The sequence below is a fragment of the Bos indicus genome, chromosome 8 (genome assembly GCF_029378745.1).
Source record: "Bos indicus isolate NIAB-ARS_2022 breed Sahiwal x Tharparkar chromosome 8, NIAB-ARS_B.indTharparkar_mat_pri_1.0, whole genome shotgun sequence".
Classification (NCBI taxonomy): Eukaryota; Metazoa; Chordata; class Mammalia; order Artiodactyla; family Bovidae; genus Bos; species Bos indicus.
The window spans coordinates 59402918-59426474 of NC_091767.1; the positions used below are offsets into that span (position 1 = coordinate 59402918).

Genomic DNA, 23557 nt, shown 5'->3' on the forward strand with positions numbered 1-23557 from the left:
CACATCATGTTCTTGAGGCAAAACTACATGAAAATTCTAACAAGTCAACTTCACCTATACTAAATACTAATATTCTTAGTCATTCAAACCACTATCAGTCTTTTGAAGACATGGACAGTCCTTTCTCTTATGACTGGGATTCTGATATAAACGATTTCTCAAAAAATTCCAGAAAAATTCAGCCAGTATATTATGTGTTGAATCAAAATACATTTCCATCAACCGATGTTTTCTTGTGGCCTGACTCAGAAAACTCAGCAATAAATTTTTGCCAAAAAGATCAAAATGCAAATATCTCGGAGGGGAGAACAAATCCAAACAGTGTCATTTGGTGTGACTTACCATATGAATCATTCAACCAGTTAGCATTTAATGAAGATTACTTATTAAGAGGTGATATGTGGGCAGCTAACTCATTATATGGAAGTTCTTGTTATTTTCCAATTAATGAGACTAAGAATTCACTAGAAGAATTACCCATTGACTTAAGTTGTTCTTCAGGTTATGAGAAGAGTACACGCCCCATAGTTGATCTAGATTCATCAAGAATGGATGAAAACTTTATTTTTTCAAGTGTTGGTTATGAATATCAGGAGTGGTTGTCATGTCTTGAAAATGGAATGTGGTGGCCATCAGAGGATGGTGATTATGGATATTTTATGTTCCATGATGGCCAATATATCTACTTTTTCCTTACTGATTCTACTGGGCAGTATGCATATTTATTTATACCTGATTTGTCTTATGAAGAGTATTTGAATTGTGACCTACAAAATGTGACAAATGATCTGTCAAGTATTATGTTGGATGATTGTACTGTTTCTGCTTACAGTTTTAAAGTACTTGACAAGGAAGATGAATTACTGTGGTATGTTGAAGAGGAACCAAATGATGACCCACTTGATTTATCTGTAGTTTTGCCAAGAAGTGAGGGACCAGTGTATCTAAACTTAGGAACCTTTTCACAAGTACTTGAGTCAGATTATGACCAAAGGAATCAACTATTAGATTTTTCAGGCTATAATCCTCAAAAGTCTGAAGGAAATTTTGTAGCTTTTAAAGAAAGGCCATGTGGTTCTGAAGACTTTGAATGTATATTGGATCTCAGAAATCAGCCCCAAACTATTGGTAATCATGTCTTAAATAAAAATGAAATTATAAAGGGAGATAAACATCAGCCTCTCTCTAAGGATTCATCAGTTAACCTTTCCAGTTTCCACTGGATCCAGTCTTCTTCTGAAGAAGCTTCCTCTTCAGAAGATAAGACTAACACATTTCCTGAAAATAAGACTAACATCCCACAGCAAACAGAAGAGATGTCATCATTGAACAAAGTGACTTCGTTATTTTCTGCTTTGGGTGCTTCAATTGGAAATACTTTGAATTTTGATAAGAGTGAAGCCTTAAAGTCATCAGCCACAGAGAAAAGAGATCAGCAGTCAAACTTAGCAGAGGTAACAAATGACAGTCTTCAGTTATTAATCTCAAGTAAGCAACTAGAGAGTAACTCTCAAAATGAGAAAGAAAGTCTTCTCAAGAAGGATTCAGAGAGACAAATAGTATCCAGTGTTCAGCAACTAAAATTTACTAAAAATATGAAGAAAGAATCCCCTTTAAATAAAAGCATGCCTGTGAAAAAGCAAAGTTTGTTAAAACCTGTTTTTCAGGTAAGCCAAGCAACTCCTGAGGATAATTCAGATATAGAAGATGACAAGATGATTACAACTGACTCTGTTTCAGTTTCCTGTGTATCACAGTTTAGTAGGGATGAACACAAGAACTATAAGCCTCCCCAGGACCAATCTTCCAAAGAGTCTGAGAGAACTTTATTTAAAAGCGCGCTGAAACTCTTTGGCCGGGAAGAAGACCCTTCAGTAAGTGCAACAGCAAATGAGAAGCAGTCATCTGGATTTCTGAACCTGTTTAAAACCCAAGTAAATAAAGAAGGATCACCAAGTTTAGAAAAGAATAATGATAAAAATAGAAAGATATCATCTCAGGAAAAGAATGAATCTCCTGGTGTTTCAAATTTTTTTGGTACTCTAGGGGATTTCTTTAAAAGCAGTGTGTCTCCTATACAAACAATGGAAAATGTGGCTGTTTCTTCAGTGACTAATATGGAAGAGGTCAAGTCTAGTCCTAATGCCACACATCTAGCTAGACAGGATGTTGGGAACTTTCCTGTTGCACCAGTTTCCTCTAAAGGGAAAGTTCGAGTTAGAGGTCTGAACAAGCAGACTACCATTGATGACAGTGAGCTAAAGGAACCAGCAATTAAGGAGATCAAGGGTGATCATTTGACTGAAGAAGAGGTACCCTCCAGAGACCACCTAACCTACAAGTCACCAAATTCATCTTTCTCAACAGGTTTCAAAGACTGTTCCAAAGATTCTTCAGTAGAAGCCAGTGGTATGTCTATAGTGACAGAAGTCCCAAGAAGTGATAAAATATCTTTAGATATTCTGAGCAGAAGAAATTCAAATGAACAAGATCATTTTTCTGACAAAGACCACAGTTTTTCAACTGCCACATCTCCCTCCCAACCAGAATTGCCAACAAGAAAAAATATATTTTCTTTCCTGACTGGATCTGAAAAATCTGGGAACAGAGCCTCTGCTGCTCTACCCAGAACCAAATCTCAAGCAGAAGGGCTATTCACACTTCCTTCCTTTTTCCCCACTGCTAACTCAGGCAGCAAGAAGGATGCCTCTCCTAAAAGCTCTTTCAGTTTCTTCAGCTTGTCTTTTTTGGATGAAAAGCAGCAGAGTCCTGGGAAAAAACAGAGCCTTTCAACTACTGCTCCAGTGACTTCCCAGCCCTGTAAGAAGCCAAGTGTTTTTGTGGACATGAGTGGTACAATAACTAAAGAAGGTTCTAATGGCAATGGAGATAGCATGGTCCAGGAAGTAGTTCATGAACAGCAAATGGCTTCTTGTGTTTCCATTAGCAACACCACTGAGATTATCTCCCTTGCAGATGAGCTCAATGTAGAGGAGAATGATCCAGGAAAACTAGGTTCCAGTAATGGACCAAGGACATCTTCAGATTTCCAGATAAATCAGTCACAAAAAGACATTGTTCCTCATTCACCAGGATTTCAGGCACAGACTGAAACACTGCTCATTGGTCCAGAGACCCTTGAGATATCTACCCACAAAGAAGCTTTTATACAAGAAGCATCCATGAATGACTCACTGCCCGGTTCTTTTTCCCATGATAGCCATTTGGTTGAAAAGCTCAACAATTTAAACACTTGTACTAACTCCCACCAAAATGAAAGATTTACTAGTGATCCATTGAATTTGCCATTAGAAAAGGCCCCTGATGAGGTCTTAACAAAGATCCTGGAGCCAACTTCTTCCTCTGTGGATCCAGGAGATACATGGCACCTCCAGAGTCAAGGTGAGGATAAAGAGGAAGACAAATCAGTGTTGGACTCTTCAGTAGAAATGCTTTCGGGGTTTGTGACCAAAGTGAAATCTTTCTCTGGGTCCTTAATTGAACCTCCCAAAACATTCTCCGGACTTTTCTCTTCTCCTAAACCTCCAAAGAAAAATTCTTTTTTCTCTCTTTCTTCTGGTATATCATCTCAGCCTCTCAAAGGTGAGTTATTTGGAATTTTTAAAAGTCCCAAACCAGAGACATGCAAACAAGAATCATCTGTTCCAGCTACTGCATTGCTTCAAAATGGTAGTCTCAGAGATACTGTAGGGTCAGTACCTCCAGAAAATTTGTGTAAAGAAGTTACCTTGGGAGCACTCAATTCAGAATCTATGGTCAGTGACTGTGGAATGACTGTGGTTAGTGCAGAGTCAGACTTGGAGACCTTGACAGATGATCCTAAACTAACAACTGAAATGGAAAACAAGAATATTCCAGACAATATTCCAGAACCCCAACATTCTGAAATAATTGAGGGTGCATCTTCTGTCTCAGGGGATGATACTGGGCAAGGAGTATTGTCTCTGAGCGATGAAGGAGACATGGGGATGCTGCAGGCTACAGACACAGAGGCATCATTGGAAGCAGAGCATATCCCATTGCCAATACAGTTGCATCCAGATCCTACCTGGATTGCCAAAGAGCTTCCTCCTCCAGTTCAGCCACCTCTTCCTCTTGAGCCAGAGCCAGATATGCAATCCATCTCTGCAAACCAAGACTTCTTAGAGCTACAGGCAGCCAGTTCACTAGAAACAGCGCTGTTCAGTGAGGCAAGTGTCAGCCAGAGTGCCACACCGGAAACCCAAGGGTACATTTCTCACCCTCCACTGGAGGAACCTGTGCTTTGTGCCAAAGAACATTGTGAGATACTTGATGCCCAGAAAGACTCACCTGCAGTCCCCCAGGAAGCGGAGCAGCCAATCCCAAACATGACCAGTTGGCCAAAGCTCCATTTCCCATCTTCTGCTGCTGACTACGGGAAATCACTGAGCTCCTTCTTTTCCTCTCCCTCCTCCACTGGCAGTAGAGCAGCAGAGACTGGTTTAATGTCCAGTTTTAAGAAGCTGTCAACTCTCTTTGAGGGAGGTAGTGAGGGGAAGGGGAGTAGTGTAGTAGCAAGCGATTCAAAACTAAGGTTTGGAAAGAAGCTGGATCTTTCATTTCCATGGCTGAAAGAGAACAAAGGGGACTCTGAACAAATGCCTGCAGAATCCTCCTCTCCAGCTTTGGTTATAAGCAGTGATCAGGACCTTAAATCTGGTGAGACTGACAAAACTTTGGAGTCTTCTCAAAGGTCTGGGGCCTTTGCTGAGCCAGCTAAGGTCTTGACTCAGCCCTCTGGGACCTCTGAGCAGCTGGAGGCTGGGCCAAGTATATGTACTCAGGAGCTCTCAAGGCCTGGAGAAGTGAAAAACCAGCAAGAAATCCCAGCATCTGGAGAAGACAAGGATACCAAAGATATCTGTCCTTCAGAGAGTCATGAGGAAGAACACTGCACTGTCTCTGAGCTACTTCAACCAGAAACACATGAAGAGGAGGCAGAGCCTGCTAGCACTAGCTGTGTTTCAAATGTACAGCAGCCAGTTACTCTGCTGGACATCAAGGAACCAAAGACCAGCAAAAGGCCTGTTCTCAACTAAAGCATCATAAATGATTTTAAGGAATTGACCATTTATGATGCAATGACTTAGTGGTAGCTTAACCATAGCCTGCTTTTTATCCTCCTTGTGTCTTTCCCAGCACCTGAGCTTCATGTTAGGCATTAAGTAACAAGAAATAATATGTGGATATTGTCATCTCTTCTCTCTACCAAATATAATTCACTTATTGGAACAATGCGCTTCCTGGTTAAAGGAAAGGCTAAATTCTAGGATTTACTTACTCTGGCTTGCTCTGCCTTGAATAATGTAGAAGGGAGAAGGGAGGGCAAGAAGAGGCAGCAAGTCATTGAGTGGCATATATTATTAATAATTACAGCCATGTGATAGGCTTGAATGCTTCCTTGGGCTTTGAACACCTATATCTATAATAGCTGGGAGAGTTCTACTTTGCTTTGCTTTTCCAAGTCTTCTAAGATGCTTTCTCCAGTGGCAGTGAAATTACTAAGTAGAATATAAAATGCAAAGGATGGCTTGGATTAATCTATACTGTATATCCTATTCCATATGGATTTGCATAGCTTCTTCCAGTTTCTGAGTTTTATCATCCGTGAGACTGGTGTTTTTTAGGTGTTTTTGGTAGAGTCTCCCAGGAGCTCAGGGCTATCATTTGCTGTGGAGCATTGTGCTCTATGGCGGAGCATTGTACAGGGTCCACCTGCAAAGCGTACTATTATTTCCCCTAAGAAGATGTACCATACAGGACAGTTTAAGAGTGCTGCCTTGAGCACTGGCCCAAAACAGTCCAAAGAAGTTGGTCAAACACTTTGGAGATTGTGTGTTAGGAACTACTCAGCACAGTGGCCTGGTACCTCTCCTACTGCTATGGAATGAAAAATCAGAAATCAGCCTGGAAACACCAGATGATTGGGAGGAACCGGAGGGAAAATAACACTGGAGAACAATAAACATTAGCCCTTAGTTAAAGCTTGACTCTTTGGCAAGGGAATTCCTTGTCTATTGTCCCCACAGAATTAAAATGAAGGGCCCCTGACTTGGGATGGAACTATCCAAATGGGGCTAGGATAGGTCATGTAGATCATCCCCAAGTCCCTCTATTTTGAATAGGACTGAGTCTTTAAAATTTAGTATATGGCTCAAGGGAGTAACTTATGAATGCTATTCTTCCTGTATAGTCACGATTCACTGCCATTTTCTCTATGCCTCTTATACCAGGAGAAAAATTTCCTTTCCAGGTATGGGAATTCAGGTGGTTGAGAGAGGGGATTGTGCTGGTCTCTCTTCAGGAACAAAAATGCATTAATGTGGCCCTGACTCAGATCTTGGAGTTGGACTGTGTCCATTTTGTCCAAAACTGAGCCATGACCTGAGAGGAACTCAGTTATAGATGGCTCTGGGATACTTCCTATGCTGCCAGGGATACCACGGTAACATTCATGTCAATGAGACCATTCTCCCTGAGGAATTTCTTTGTCCTAGCCTCTATTTGGCTTCCATTACCTTGTGCAGGTGGTTGAGGGACAATTGAAGGAACATATTCACTTTCCTTTGCACATTCTGAGGAACAGACCTTTATATTTCCAATTGGAGAGGAAGAAAAGAGTTCTCAATTTAATAGGTAACAGAAAAAGGGAGTAGAGTTCATCTATCCGTTTTACTTTGTGAAAATTAGAAAACTTTGATTACAGCCACTGGACAGGTTGTTTTTAAGAAGTTCGAGCAGAGAATTTTAGGCATAAACAGACTATTTGAATAATTCTTAATGCTTACAAAATAGCAGATTAAGATAAAAAATTCTTCAAAGTCAGTTGCAGGGTTGGGGCTAAGTGCTATTGGAGAACCCAGCATGCTGTGTTGTTTTTCCTTGTTGTGATTTTGCTGAATAGAGCCTAGTTCTTCTAGAATGTGAACTTTGCTCCTCTCTTCCCAGGAACCTCCTGTTTGTGATCCTTGCCACTAATAGAATCATTATTTCCTGGATTCATTCATTATTTTGTTCCAGTGTTTACTTTGTATTTATTTACTAATCTGTCCTCCTCTCATTCTCACAGCCCCACCAGCAGTAGTAGGTATGGCTCCTCCTGTAACGTGAGTCAAGGAAGCTCTCAGTTAAGTGAACTGGACCAGTGTCATGAACAAGATGATGACCGTCGGGAGAGGGACTCCATTCATTCCTGCCACAGCTCCAGCAGCCTCTCCAGGGATGGCCAAGTGGGTTTTGGAGAACAAGAGAAAGCCTTGGAGGTGACAGGTGAAGAGGAGAAGAGGGGAGTGTGTGAACCCAAGGAGATGAAAGAAGATGCCATAGCCCATCCACCCCCAGATATGGTGCTACACAAAGACCTTGTCCGAAGCCCCCAGGAGAGGTAGGTCATGGCTACCTTGAGGAGCTCATATGGTTTCCTCAGTACCTGCCCTGTGGTACTGCTGACAGAATGCAATTGCTCTGTTTGTTTCCCTGCAGCTGGGTATGGTTGTGATCAGGATACTGAGGCTTATCTCTGCACTGCTTCCATTGTTTTCTGGTGTAATTACCAAAGTATTTCAAGGAACTCTGAAGAACATTGTAGCTGCAGTGTACCAGGCCTTCTGGAGTCTGTAGTTCTTGGCTTACTAGTTGACCCCATGTATGACAACCTCTGAGTCTGGAACTGACCTGAGCCCTGAAGATTATTTCATTCAGAGGAGCTGCTTCAAATAAAACAGGCTTCCTAGCCTATTAATGTTTAAATTTTTTTGGTGAACATTGTTTTTCTTTTTTTTTTTTTTCTCTTGACTAATCTGGGAGGCAGTTAAAGAACTGATCTAGAAGCCAGATCTAAATCACCTTTCTGTCTCCCTGGGGCCTAGCAGTACATCTGGCAGTTGGTACCCAGAAGAAGGAAAATTTTAAACTTGTCCTTTTAACAGTCACATAATGAAGCTTAGTACTGAGTTTGAGTATTGTTATTGTTGAGCTAAATTGGTCAGTAAGTTGCTGATAGGTTGGGACAAAGCAGGGTTTCTCAGTCTTGGCACTATTAACGTTTTTAGCCAGATAATTCTTTCTTCGTTTTTTTGTTTTGTTTTGTTTTTGATATTTTAGCTACATTGTGCAGCATGTGGTGTGGTTCCCTGACCAGGGGTTGAATTCAGGCCTCCACAGTGAAAGCACCGAGTCTTAACCACTAGGCCATCAGGGGACTCCCCGAGCCAGATTATCGTTTGTTATGGGGAGCTATTGTACGCCTTGTAGAATGTTTAGTGGCATCCCTGGCCTCTGCACACTACATGTCTGCACACTACATGTTTTCACACCAGCAGCTCTTGGTGTGAAAACCAGACATGTCTCCAGATATTATTGCCAGAGTTCTCCTGAGGGGCAAAACTGTCCTTAGTTGAAAACCACTGGAGTAGAGTGACAAGAGCTAGGTGTGACTTAAATTCTCAAATTTCAAGGTCATGGGAAGATCAGAGCACTGAACACTGATTATATGGTAAAAGTTAGAAAACAGTTGATGCCTCTACTGTACCACTCGAAGGTAGAAAATTATTTTCTGTTTGTTTTCCTGATTTTTAGTTGTCTCTGGTGGCTCATCTAGTAGACAAGACATCAGAGACTGAGTTCTGGACCAGCTTTTTTTTTTAACTTGACTGACAACTCACTGAAAGATAGCTCTTTGTAGACTTTGGACTTTAAAGATGTTATTGTCTGGGTAGAGTTCTTGGTCAAGCAGCAGAAGTGCCCGTCCTTCTCTCATGGCTTTGTCATCCCAGATCCTAGCTGTGCAAGTGACATCCAGGCTGGTTTCAGAAGTGCCCACAGATGTTTTAAAACAGCTGATGCAGTTAAGTGGCATCAGTGCCTAGCATATATTTTGTGTGTCTGTATGGTGGTTTCTTGTTTACTGCCTTGGCGATAGATGCCAGTGAGCGAGGGGAGAAGCATCATCACCAAGAATGAACCACTATTCCACAGGTAAAACCTAGATGATTATTTGTTTAATATAGGCTAGTGTTTCTGCCTCGGAGCTCCTTTGTTATGTGTGTTGTTCCTTGCACTTAGGATGTTCCTGAGGCAGCTCAAGGAACAAGATCACAGCAGGAGGAGGGCTCTGCCTTTTTTCTTAGTGCTTTGATGTAGACTAGGAATTGATAGGCCTTCCAAAACACTTAGTGGAGTAGAAAGGGTTTGCAGAAACACAGTTCTGCCCCCAGGATGCTATGTAGAGCCCCCAGGGGAGAGTGGCCATCCTGAGAGGCGGGAAAGAGGTCTACTCCACGCCCCTCTGCACCGTTTCCTTGTTAGCCACTGACTTAGGGCCCTTGTCACTGCTTTTGGTATCCTGACCCCTAACTGTTCCAGTGAGCTGCCTCATCAGGTGAGTGGAAAAAGGGAAAGAAAGAGAGGGAACAGATGAAAAGCTAAAAGCAATTGTCATTTTAGAGAAGAATTTTTTTCATGTTGGATGTTCAGGATATGCTGTTTTAGTGGCTTGAATCACTAGACAAGTATAGGCATGAATGCAAACCTTTTAATTTTAGGTATTTGGCAGTTTTGACTTGAGCACTGTCATCCTGTGACCTGGGCTTATTTTTAACGAACATTCTTTTCTCTGTTACAAGTTTTCCTGAGGAGACTGCATCTTCGCCATTTACCCAAGCCAGAGCGCACTGGATCCGAGCAGTTACCAAGGTTCGACTCCAGCTGCATGAGGTAGGAAGTCTGTTGTTCCGGTTCTAGCTGGGACAGTTTTTGCTTTGAAATTGGGAGACATATGGTGCTGAAGAAGCAGCCAGTGATTAGTCATATTATAGTGTGCCTCTGGGAATGCATGACAAGTAAGCTAGAGCCTTAAGAGATGGGGAGGTAGCTGTTGACTTCCTTCTACCCTAAATAATGGAACTCAAATAGACCTGGTGGGTCTGTTATTAAATGCTGTTTTGGTACTACTATCACCGGAGAGGCTATTTCGAGTTTAGGATAGGAGACTGTTTCAGGGCCTGTTAGGGTTAGTTGTTATTTCCTTTGGCCAGCCAGTTCAAGTGCCACTGGCTGACTTTTACCGGGTTGGAAATTTTACTCAGAAATTTCTGTGGGCTCCCCTCATTTAAGGTCTAAAACATCAACACATTAATATCTAAACTAATGTAAAAAAATAAAAATAGAAATATTTTTCATTTTCAATGTTCCAAGTTTGGAGTATCTTTATTTGTGTTTCAGTAGTCAGTCTTCAGGCAGAAAGGTGGTTTTTAAATGATGACAAGTGGCTGTCAGTACTATAATACCTGGCAGCTGTTAAAAATGAAAGCATGCTTACCTGTGTAAACACACTTTAAAAGTAATTTATTTTGAAATAACCTAAAACTTAAGAGAAAAGTTGACGAACGGTAGTGTAAAGAACTCCCATATCCTGCTCACCAAAGTGCCCCAGTTATTGACATTTTGTATTATTTTTGCTTTATCACCCTGCATCCATAATGATTAATCTTTTGCTGAACCATTTGAGAGAAAGGGAGAGGCATGATGTTTTCCTTTTTGTATTTTACAAAAAGGCAAGGCTGCTCTCCACTGTAACCAAGAAATCCACAATGACAACACTGTCATCAAAACCCCATGCAAATTTTGCTAACTGTCCCAACAATGTCTCTTCTCTGGTCCAGGATACAACTCAGGCTAACATGTTGCATTTAGTAATCTTGTCTCTTAATCTCCTTTAATCTGAAACAGTTCCTCTTGTTTTTGAAGGATACTATAGGCCTTTCACTTTGTATTCTTCACTTTGGGTCTGTCTAGTGTTTCCTCATGTCCAGACTCAGGCCATACTTCCTTGGCAGGGATTACACAAAAATGGTATATTGGACTCTTTTTAGTGAATTGCATCAGAAAGTACATGTTGTCAGCCTGTCCTACCCCTTGTAATATTGACCTTAATCACCTAGTTAAGGTTGTATCAATTAGATTTCTCCACTGTTAGGCACCATTTTTTCATGGCAATTCCTAAGTGTTTTGTGGTTCCATACTCTGAGACGATGCCAGTATCTCGTTCTCATCAAATCTCCATGTACAGGCTAAGGATCCATGTATGACTTTTGTCTGAATCTACCACCACAAACGCTGGTTGCCAAATGATAACTTTCTATTTCCATTATCCTTTCTACATTCGTTAGTTGGCATACTACTATAAGGAAGAGATTTCTCTTTTTTTTCCATCAGTTTTTTATTACTAATTTTTCAAAAGTAAGGGTCTTATAATTATAATAAAGGAAAATAAATAATCTCCATATAGAAGAAGAGTTCTGAATGAGAAAAACAAGAATGTATTGGAGCAATTTGTTAAGGCCTTTTAAGAGGCAATTCAGAGTCTCTCAAGAATAGCTAAAGCAGTTGCCAAAGCTTGGAATCATCTAGAGAAAAGCATGGTTTATTTAAGAGTAACCAAGAATGACTGCAATTTAATGAATATTGAAACAGTAGTAAATATATTCTTAACACAGGTCATGTAACTGAAAGCTGATTAGATGTGGCCAAGAGGAGGAAGGGAAGCCAAAGTTTAAAGAAGGATCTGATAACAGCTGAAGATAGAGGCAGAAGTACACCATTTATACTTAAGATGAGATTTGCTGGCAGATTGATTGAGGTTGTGAGACAGTAAGAAGTTAAGTATGGCACCAGGGACTTTCTTTCTGAGTAATTGGAAGTTCCACCTATCTGCCCTAAGATAATAATTTTTTGTTAGTTTCTTATTATTATAGAATTTCCCTATGCTGGTGTAAGTATTAATTATATTCTAATCCCCCATTTTTTCTTTACCAAAAAAAAAAAAAATGGTATATTATACACACAGGGAATATCTTGTTTTTTCACTTGGAGATTCTTCCATATTAGCTCTAGGAGAACTTTTTTCTTTTTAAGTGGTTGCATAATATTTCATTGTATGAATGAACTACAGTATTTAATTTGTCTTCTGTTGATGTTCATTTGGTTCTTTGGGGCCATTTGCTGTAACAAACCATATTGCAAATGATTACCTTTTACATACATCATTTTTTGTGTGTTCAAATATATCTGAGGGGATATGTGTTTATAATTTCAATAAATATTGCTCTCCATTTATCAGTGTCTTAAAACAACAAAGGTTTATTTTGCTCATGCTTCTTATCATCCTGTATGTTGAGAAGTTCTACTTTGTTATCTTCTGTGCAATCCAGGGTAAGTGATCAGCCAGCTTCTAGAACATTGCCGATATTGGTGGTGGAGGGAAAGAAAAGATAACAAATGAAAGAGAACATAGCAGATTACTCTTTGGCCCAGAAGATACAGCATGTCACTTTTGCTTACATTTCTATGGCTTAACCAAATTATATAATCATATATAACTTCAAGCAAATGGTATACCTTGAAATAGATAGATTGGGATATTTGTGAAAAACTTTAATAACTATCCCAAAGTATATCTGCCTTCCACCAACTTAAACTCTTACTAGTAATGTCATGACATATTGGGAATAAAAAAACCAGATCCTTTGCAGAAAGAATTTGAATAGCAATGATATAGACTACATTCCTTTCCAGTGTTGCTTCTTTCCATACTCTGTTTAGTCAACATTTCCAATATATAAAATCTTTTGTTCAAAGTACTTACTGTTTCCATGCATGGAATAAATACTCTTTCTCCTTCTCTGTGTCTCTAACTATTCATCCACATCTTTTATATCCAGTCAGGTGTCAGTTTTTGGGTAAAACTTCCAGACTCTGTGCATAGAGTAGACTCCCACCTGTATCTTTGGTTTCGCCTTTTGCAGTTTTGGTTACCTGTAGTTAACCACAGTCCAAAAATAATAAATGGAAAGTTCCAGAAATAATAATAAAGTTTTAAATTGAATGCTTTTCTGAGTAGTGTGATGAAATCTCATGCTGTCCCACTCCTTCTCATTCTGGATGTGAATCATCCCTTTGTTCAACATATCCCACCCATTAAACACTTAGTAGCTGTCTCAGCTCCAATTGACTGTCATGAGATGGCAGTCTTTGTCATCAGATAACCATTATTTTACTTAATAATGGCTCCAGAGTGTAAGAGTAGTGATGCTAGCAATTCATTATTTTTTTCACTTTTCTCTTTTATTTTTTTATTAGTTTTTTATTAGAGTACAGTTGATTTGCAGTGTTGTATTAGTTTCTGCTGTGTAGCACAGTGAATCAGCCATACATGTACAATATACCTATTCTCTAGACTTCATTCCCATATGGGTCATTACAGAGCACCAAATAGAGTTCTATTAGTTATTCTTATATAAAAGTAGTGTGTGTGCATGTGTCTGGCAATTCATATATACCACTGAAAAGCAGTAAAGTGCTTCCTTTAAGAGAAATGGTTGAAAGTTCTTGATTTTTAAAAGGCAGGAGGGATAGTTAAGAGTTTGGGATGGGCATATACACACTTTTGTATTTAAAATGGATAATCAACAAGGACCTACTGTACAGCACATGGAGCTCTGCTCAATGTTCTGTGACAGCCTGGATGGAAGGGGAGTTTGGAGGAGAATGGATACTTGTATATGTATGGCTGAGTCCCTTCACTGTTTTATCACCTGAAACTATCACAACAGTGTTAATTGGCTGTACTCTAATACAGAAGAAAAAGTTTTTTAAAAAGTAAATTTAAAATAAGGAAAGAAAAAATGATACACTGAGGTGGCTAAGATCTATAGTTAGGATGAATCTTCTAACCATGAAATTGGTAAGAAGGAAAAAGAAATTCACGCTAGTTTTGCTGTCACACCTCAAACTGCAAAAGTTGTGGTCATAGTGTGTGATAAATGCTTAGTAAAATTAGAAAAAGCACTAGGTTTTTACAGTTTTAGAGAGAGCAAGAGAGACCACATTCACATAAATTTTATTACAGTATACAGTTGACCTTTGAACAATACGGATTTGAACTGCATGGGTCCATTTATATGTGGGTTTTTAAAAATAAACACTGTAGATCTATGCAGTCTCTGATTGGTTGAATCTGCAGATGCACAACCTTGAATCCCAAAGGCCAACTATGGGACTTGAGCATCCTTGGATTTTGATATTCATGGCAGGTCCTGGAACCAATTTTCTGTGGATACTGAGAGATAACTATATTGTTATAATTGTTCTATCATTAATTATTACTGTTAATTTATATATACATACAGGCATCCACTGGGGTCTTGGAACATAGCCCCAGAATAAGGAGAGACTACCATACTTTGGCTAAATTTGCGTTTAATGGAGTTACTTGTTTACTGTTCCATCTATCCTGTGTACTTGTAAGATCTTTGAATGCCAGGGCTATGCTTTTTATTGCTGCTGTTCTAGAGCTCAATATAGAACCTGGCAGAGTGTTTAGCCAGTCTTTTATGGATGCTTAAGTCATCAGAAAAGCCCATTAGCATTTCCACAGAAATCTCCCTATACTTCTTTATCTTCTCGTAATTCTTTAAAAAGAAAGTTTCCCAAGGCCCAGCACCTAAAGCCAATAACAGCAAAATACTAACTATTGAAGTTAGCTATGTTATATAATTTATATATACATTAATATAAAGTTAACAGAGTTTATATTACTATGTGTGAATTTAGAATTTTTCTCCCTTAGGCATTGTCTTGTGAGCTTTATTCTGAGTTATTAAGTATTTTTCAAAAGCATGTTTTAATGATTATTGGTAGATTACAGTATTCCATCATGTAGATGTTCCTTAATAGTTCCTCTTATTTCTTTACTGTTATAAATAAAGCTATGATGAATATCATTATACATAAGTTTCTTTTCATTTCTGATTATTTAACTTAGCTTTCTGAAAGTAGTCAGATAAATTGCTGAGTTTAAAAGTGCATGCGTTTTAAAGGTTTATGATAAGCTTCTACCTGTGTTTTCAGAAAAGTTTTTCCAATTTATACTTTCAGTAATTGAATGTCTTGCACCAAGATTGAGTATTACTGTTTTAGAAATTTTTAGTCAATTTGGCAGAAGAAGAATGGTATCTCTTTGTTTTAATTGGCATTTTTGGATTACAATGGCACCCCACTCCACTACTCCTGCCTGGAAAATCCCATGGACGGAGGAGCCTGGTGGGCTACAGTCCACGGGGTCGCTAAGAGTCAGACACGACTGAGCGACTTCACTTTCACTTTTCATTTTCATGCATTGGAGAAGGAAATGGCAACCCACTCCAGTGTTCTTGCCTGGAGAACCCCAGGGACAGCAGAGCCTGGTGGGCTGCCGTCTGTGGGGTCGTACAGAGTTGGACACGACTGAAGCGACTTAGCAGCAGCAGCAGCAGCATAGGTTTGTAGATCTTTTACACTTCTTTAACTTATAGTGCATTCAATAGACTTTGAGAAAGTGCCATATGGACCTAGCTACCCTTATGCCATTCCTGTAAGACTGTCAGCAACTTAAGGGAAGAGGTCATATAGGTCATCTCTGTATCTGGGCTGGCTGAGTACCTGGCTATATGTGCTTAATGAGTGTTTGACATTGCTAATGCTGTTGAGGCAGTAATGTTGGTAATGTGGGTGGAATGGATGTGATTCTGTACCTTATTTGGCTTAGCTGCAGAAAAATCTGGGGGAGGAGGTGAGACTTTTTAGCTCTAGAAACAGAGACTGCGGTGGCAGCAGGTGGGTGGGTGTTCCAGGTGGAAGGGACAGTGAAGGAGATGGCATGGAGGTAGGCCATGAGGAAGACTTGACAGAAGTTCTTAGGTTGCTAAAGAAAGCTGATGGAGGAGAGTCAGTGGCAGAGATGGAACTGAGCAAATAGATTAGAAGGCTCGTGTTTAAATGGGGCCATCCCAAGAGGTCCAAGATTGTAGCTGGTTAGCTTGAGGGATGAATCAACATTTTCTCAAGAAAGATCATGAAGACAGAACAAACTGACTCTCTCCTGCAAAGTTCTCTTCTGACTGTGACTCTCCCCCCAGCAAAGAGACATGCACCTTGTGCGGCTGTTGAAGCCCCAAAAAATTAATTCCTCTTCAGAAAATAGTGAGGTTCAAGGGAGGGCCTTTGAGGACCCCATGTCTTAGGCTTAGTTGCACAAGAGAAGCACTTTTTCTGTAATTTTAAACTCCAGGAATTTTGCTCTGGTCATGTCTGCCTATCTTAACTTTTATTACCTCAGCTTTTTGCCCTCATGGAGACCACAGTGATCCTTCCTTTTCCTCAAAATCTCTCAGCCTTCTCCCTAACGATTTCTATTGTAACACTGAAAAAAAAATAAAACAAAAAACTAAAGAATGACTTGAATAAGTAATAAATATAAAAATGTAAAGTTATATGAAAAAGATATGTATAAAGTAAAGTTTGCCTCCTGCTTCAGACTTCCAGGCCATCTCCCCCATCTCTTTGTTACCTGTGTCTTTTGAATCAGTCTGGAGGTAAACTGCATTTATAAGCATGTGTCTATGTGTATTGCATACATTGTCCTTCACTTTTTATTCATTTATTGTTGCATCTTGAAGATTTTTCCCTATCATAAAGAGCTACTGCATTTCAAAAATAGCTGCATAGTATTTTTTTTCTGTGGATGTATTACAATTTGTGTACTCTCTTCTCTATTGATGGATCTCAATTAGATGGTTGTTTCTGATATTTTGCTACTTCCGCAATGTTCCAATACAAATCCTGTAGTAAACCCCAATACTTTTGGATCTCTCTTAACTATAGCTTTTAGCACCCCACTTCAGACTTTCGGTAAGCCCTACCTAAGAATAGGCCCTACTGCCGCTTCACAGATTAGAGAGACCTCTCTTAGACAAGAGCCCTCCAGGCCCTGTCTGTCCTTTGGAAAACTGTGGAGTCCTTACCTGATATCTGATATCAGTACAGATACATTCTTTACTGGCTTAAACCTATCAGTTCATTAAAGCCCTTTTATGTGGAGACTATGCCTTTTTGAAAATGACCCATGTATTACTGGATCAGGAATGAGGTTTGGTTTTCTCTGGCATTCTTTGCCACTTCAAGGCCATTACTAGATCCTTGCATAAACTGTTCTCACACCTGCCTTCCTTGTTGAAATTAGACCTCAACTTTTGCATACCTCCACATTCAGTCATTGAAAACGTTAGTGTGTACATCACAGTTTTCCTTCTAATCTCAATTACTTTCCATAGTCCTTGTCATCATCATTATCATAGTAATCATTATTGAAGACTATTATTTTAAGTGCTTTCCGAGCATTATCCAAGTGAATCCCTATAATAATTCTACAAATTAGGCTTATGTGATTAGGCCTATTTTGTAGATTAAGAAACAGGTTTAGAAAGAAACTTGTCCAGGATCACCTGTGTGGTAAGAGTTAGAACCAGATTTGAATCCAGACCTATTTAACTCCAGAGCCTTCTTAATACTAGTATCTACCACCGTCATCTTAGAACCCTGTTTTCCAAAGTGTGTTTCATAGGACTCCGTTTTCTAGAAATGTTAGTAGATTCTTTATCATTTGATAAAGAGTTTTATGGTCAAAGACATTTGGAAAACACTGAGTTCCAATAGAGTGCAACATAAACAGATGGCTTTATCACAGGACTTCTCAGAAACTTGAATATATTTAGGTTTGTTGTGATTCTTCAAGAGGGGAAAAAATACAGAGCATTAAACTTTTTAAACTATGAAACTCTGATTTGAAAAAGCATCCTGTAGGAGTTATTTTCCAAGGCATACACTTGAGGAAAGTTTTTCCCAGATTATTTCATTGTCAGCTCATTAAAACTGTGTTTGTGAAGGTCCATTGCTACCTTATCCTGTGGTTGTTTTCAAGTCTTTATCTTATTGGACTCACTGCAGTATTTGATGTGCCTGCACACTCCTTCTTGTTTTTACATCTAAGAAACCATCTCTAGTATTCATCTTCTCTGATGTCTCTTCAATCTCCCTTTTCTGAATTTCCTCTCTGCTCACTTCTTAAATGTCTGTGAGGAAATTGGCAATATCACCGGAGCCTTTGAAGCAGTAAGATGTTGTTTGCTTTTACAGGGTGTGGAAGAAACTTGCCCAGTTTGTTAGTAATAGAAGCATGCCCTTGAGGTACTAGGTCTTGCTACAGCCTGATAGTCTCAGCACCTCCTGTTCTGTTATTTTAATATACAAATCTAGCTCAGTCTTTGGAATTTAACTGTTTTGGTAAAAACTAGGCAGAGGGAAGTTCCAGAGATGAAGCTGAATGGGTAATAGTAATGATATCCTTAAGAAATTAAGCTGTTGCATATTCCTTTATACACAGAGAAAAGGCCTCTACCTCTTCTTCTCCCATCTGCACTGAACTGAGCAGAAATATCCAGAAAGGACTCAAATGGTCCTTCTGCTCATGTACTCCATGTCAGGTAGGCAGCAGGCCAGAGCAGGGATGAAAGCTGAGATTGGCTTAATTCTTTTTCTCTAAAGCCAACAACTAGAATGTTCCTTCTACTCTAGTCCAAAGACTCTTGACATGAGAAAGGAAAACAGCAGGGTGCCTGGATTTTGGTTCTAGATTGTAGCCTTTATTCCCCTGCCTTTAAATTCCTAATGAGTTTTCATTTTAAATTCCTAAAAGCTCTGATTTTACCTTTTCTACCTGTTATGGGCTGAATTGCCCTCCGCTCCCTGGTTCCTATGTTGAAGTTGTAATACCCAGCGTCTTAGAATGTGATTGTATTCAGTGATAGGGCCTTTGAAGAGGTAATTACAATAAACAGGTACTTTGGATAGGCCCTGCTGAAATCTGACTATATCCTTGTGAGGAGAGATTAGGATACACACATACATGGAAGGAAGGTCTTGTGAAGACAGAGAGAAGATGGCCGTCTACATAAGCCGAGGAGAGAGGCCTCAGAGGGAACCAGCCTAGCTGCCACATTGATCTTGGACCCCCAGCCTCCAGAACTGTAAGAATCAATTTCTGTTCCTTAAGCCACCCAGTCTGTAGTAGTATGTTATAGCAGCCCTAGCAGACAAAAACTTGGGCAGAAGGGGGAAGAAGATGGCTCAGAAGCATCAGTGTTTCTCAGCTGAGAATCTTTTATTTCCCAAGGTCTAGTTGGTGGGAAATATGCTCTCTAGGCTGCTGTATGCAGACCCATGCATGATATCCAGTGCCTTTTGTATTTGTTTACTCTTATCCCTATTACTAATAAAATTTAGGCCTCAACTAGAAATACAAAGAACTAGGTCCTTGCAGTAGCTTAGTCTCAAAATCTGAGAGAACTTGAACAAAGTAAAATTAGGAATAATAACTGTCCCCTCTCCATAGTTTTGGTGAGATCATAGAAAAATGCATTTTTGAGGGCAGAGCTTTATACACAATTGCCTAAGTCATCAGTGGGGTTCTGATTACTGAAGTGTTGACAGGGCTTTCTCATGACCTCCCTAGCCTAGGCCTTAGTGACCCGCCAAAGGTGTTGGGGAGCACAGCTGGAGGCTTTGCTGCCAAATGGGAACCCGGTGAAGCTGCTTCCGATGGTTGAAATGGCATAGAGCCAGTCCCGAGGATTTCAGGCTCTTACAGGGCTCTAGACTACAGATGGCGTGGTGTTCCTGGGATAACTTGCTATGCGGATCTCTCAGATGAGGCTGTCTATATATGGTGCTTCTCTGGGACCTGCAAGGAAAAACATCTGTGGAGTGCTTTACCCTGAGGAGCCTGGGAGAGCAGGCCAAAGGCTACCCTGGGCACTGTGGAAATACTTTGCTGTTTTTGTGTACTTGTCAGGGGAAATGCTTAACCTTTCTCTGAAATATTCTGGACCCATTTATGTCCTGAAACTGGGTGGTTATCAGTGATTGTTCTTCTGTAAACCTTAGATCTCATTCTAAACTGTGAGTGAACCTTGAGAATTATAAGACGTCACATCTGGGACTGGGATTTGGGACGCCTTGTTTCAAAAGGTGGAGTTTGGCTCTGGTTTCTGAGGAGTATGTTGGAACATTTCTGAGGAATGCTGTCATATCATTAGCCCACCTAGAGTCAGAGGAGGGTGTCAGGTTCTGGCAGCAGGCCTTCACTCCTGCTGGTGGTATTTTCTGGACATAGTGTTAGCAAAGAGAAGTACTTTGTAAATGTATATGGAAGGAATAAGAAAGCAGCCCTTTCTGCTTTCTTCTGCTTTCACTCTTGCTGCTTATGTGACTATACAGCGATTGGGAGCATTTGATCCTGTCTGGGAAGGAATTCTTGCTCTGTAAGAGAGAATTCATCTGCAAAAGTTATTTAAAAGGAAGCAGCTAATATAGTTATTCCTTTTAAAAAAATCAAGCCAGCTAATAAGTGGGTACAACTAGGTACTGTTGGGGCTATTTGTAAGATATTTTCTTTTTAAAAGAATTAAAAAAAAAATGTTTGCCTGCTCTGGGTCTTCCGTTGCAGCACACAGGCTCAGTAGTTGGGGCATGTGGGCTTAGTTGTCCCGCAGCATGTGGATTCTCAACCACTATACCGCCAGAGAAGTTCCCAGCATTTTCTTATTATTTAGGAGCTTGTAGGCCAGAGAGTAGATAGAAATATCCATCATTAACTTAAATATTAAACACTTTTTTTGGTCAGATACTTCAGTCTCTATTCTCATTTTACTCTGTGGCATTCCCTAGTAACTTTTGAAACTCCTTACTTGTAGCTTCCTATTTTCATGGGTTCTTCTGGTTCTTTGGTGCCTTGCTTGCCTCCTTTCCTGTCTGTCTCTGTCTCTTCTTTCTATACTCTCCTCCTCAGGCATCTTTTTTAATCTCAAATCTGCATCTCCTCAGCCTCTAATCCAGTCATTGATTGATATACACTAATTGAACTGCTCTATGGCCAGTACTGTGCTTGATCCTGGCTTCCATGCCGGGCAGCCAGTAGACTCCCAACAAGCCTTTCAAGCAGATGATTCCCAAATATATACTTCTCACCCTCCCTTTTTTCCTTAGGTTCTATCCTTCATATCTAGTTATCTGCTACTGTGTTACCACAATATCTCAATGTTTGAAGCTTCCGTTTTGGGCCTGTTCCTCTTCCTTTGTTCTCTGTTTGTATTAACATCACCATCATTTTGCTAGTTCACCCACTCAAAATTATGGTGTCATTCTTCCTTCTCTTTTACCTCCTACATTAGCTCATTTGCCAGATCTTGCTCTTTTTTCTCTGTAATATCTTTTATCAGTCCCCTCTCTGTTCCTCTCTGCATTCATGTTCTCTTTACTGCTTAGACTATGGTAATAGTCTTCCAGTTGTTTTCTTGCTTTTATTTATTTTTCTTGGAATCTGTTGTGTATTCCACTATCAGACTTATCTTTCTGAAAAAGAGCATTAGTCATGGCTACTGCTTGTGCTCAGGGTTCAACTTAAATGTCACATCCTTTGAAGCCTTCCTGAAAGTCCCCATTTAGAATTAGATACACATTTTTCTCTCTTTCTATAGCATTTTATATATAGTCGATTTTGGTGTTTATCATACTGTCCTGGAATTGTTTGACCTCAAGATTATATATTTCTTGAAAGAGTAGCTACTATGTGACTCCTTTTGTATTAAATTCAGAAACAGGCAAAAGTAACCTGTGGTGTCAGATTTCAGGATAGTGATTATTTTGGCGTAAGGGGGTAGGTAGTAACTAGATACAAGTGTAGTGGGGCTTCTGAAATTCTGATGATGTTCTGTCCTTGATCTGAATTCTGTTTACATTGGTGTACTTTTGATTTGTGTACTTTTTTGTATGTATGCTACAATTCAATAAAAAGTTTAAATAAAAGCTAGGTGAAAAGAGCATGGCAATACAAAATAGCGACTGTGTCTGTTAAACTTTATATCCCTGATGCCTGGCATCCAGCAAGTCTTAACAGATATATGTGACTGAGTGAATGAGTAAATGAATGAATGAAAATTTTTTTTCTTAAAAAACATTAGTTTTTCTTTCCATTGGTAGTTAAATTATAATTTCAACTTTTTAGCTTGACATCCATGACCACCATAAATTGGTCCAACCTACTTTGCTAACCTTTGTTAATCCAGAGCACATATCATACAGTTGGAAGAAATTGAGCCTTGGAATTAGCAAGAGCCTGAATTTGAGGTATGGCTCCACCACTTACCGACTATGTAACCTTAGGCAAGTCACCCCGTCTCTTATAAACTTAGTTTTCTCATTTCCGAATTGGATACTGTTTGCCTCCGTTAATAAATATGGATTAAATAAGATAATACATGTAGGGTAGGAACTGGCATGTTGTTAACATTTAGTATATGTTACTTTTCCTTCCTTTCCAACATCACACCTTTTTGATGTGATGTCCTTTTTGTCCTTTTCATATCTTTGTTTATCCTATATCCTCTGCCTTGAATGCCTTTTCTTCTCTTCAGTTTTGCCTCTTTCACAGAGCCTTCCCTGATTCTCATCCAAACCAACACCTTGAAAGGTAGAAATATTTACTCTAACAAATTCTCATACATTTCACCTGTGTCTTTTATTATACATATTAGTCCCTCACATTAACCTTTAGACATTGCCAAAGGCTGCCCTCTCATTCCAGGCCCAAAGAATAGACACTCCAGTTGTAATGCTGGAGGCAGGAGCTCTTCAGTTGGAAATAAATTGGGGCATGAGAAGGCAGGTGAAAAAAACTGATTTGGGCCTTTGATTTTTTTTTTTTTTTTTTTTTTAGTACTTCCTCCTGCACAGGGAGAAATTCAGATGTCTAGTCAAGGATATGGACCCAGGAGCAAAGAGTCAAGTTGCAGACTGCTTGACTTGTCATTGGAATTGTTCTTCTATTCAAGATGTCTTTATGGTGCAGCCTGATATAAGTTAGAAGGCCTAGCAAGAGTTTGAGTCAGAAGTCTTAGGAATTGAGTGAATTTTCATGTGGAGTGGGCTTCCCTGGTGGCTCAGATGGTAAAAATCTGCCTACAATGCAGGAGACCTGGGTTCCATCCCTGGGTTGGGAAGATCCCCTGGAGGAGGCAGTAGCTACACACTCCAGTATTCACCTGGAGTGTCTTCTCTGTTTAATATGCCTTGAGGGCCTAGTACATGTAGGTTAAAAAAAAAAAAAAAAAAAAAGAGTTCAGGGATTCAGAGATCCTATTCCTGGCCACTTATTTTCTTGTTACTTCTGCTTTCTACTGGCATTTTCCTTGTATATCTGGAAGCTTAACTCCTTTCCTAGATCGTACTTGAGGTCAGGAACGAATTATCCCTATAACTTTTGATTCCTTAGGCACTCAGCAAAGTTTTGTGGGAAGATTGCTTAAAAGTATGAAGTGGTATTGCAAGACCATAGGTAATTAGTCCAAAAGGAATGAAAAGGTTTATAACAAAATAATTGCCATAAGACTATAAAGTAAGGAGTAATCCCTTTGAGTTAAGGTGGTCAGAGAAGTCTTGTCAGAGGAATTCCTAGAGAGGGCTACATCAACAGTTGTTATTAAATATCAAGAAATAGCCAAGAAATAAAATAATGAGCTTAGAAGGATAGAAACCAAGGGATAACTTGCTTCCTTAAGCAAGTCATTAAGGAGATCCATGACTCCTT

The 23557-nt window shown here is 39.6% G+C and overlaps 1 protein-coding gene across 4 annotated transcripts in view; it reads left to right on the forward strand.

The window, feature by feature from the left end:
• UNC13B (unc-13 homolog B) overlaps window positions 1-23557 on the forward strand; it is a 212661-nt gene that overhangs the window by 118372 nt on the left and 70732 nt on the right. For all 4 annotated transcript variants that reach the window (XM_019966134.2, XM_019966135.2, XM_019966136.2 and 1 more), the window contains exons 9-10: window positions 7112-7426; window positions 9666-9756. In XM_019966134.2, the coding sequence (XP_019821693.1) occupies window positions 7112-7426; window positions 9666-9756 (406 nt within the window). The remainder of the gene's footprint in view (window positions 1-7111; window positions 7427-9665; window positions 9757-23557) is intronic.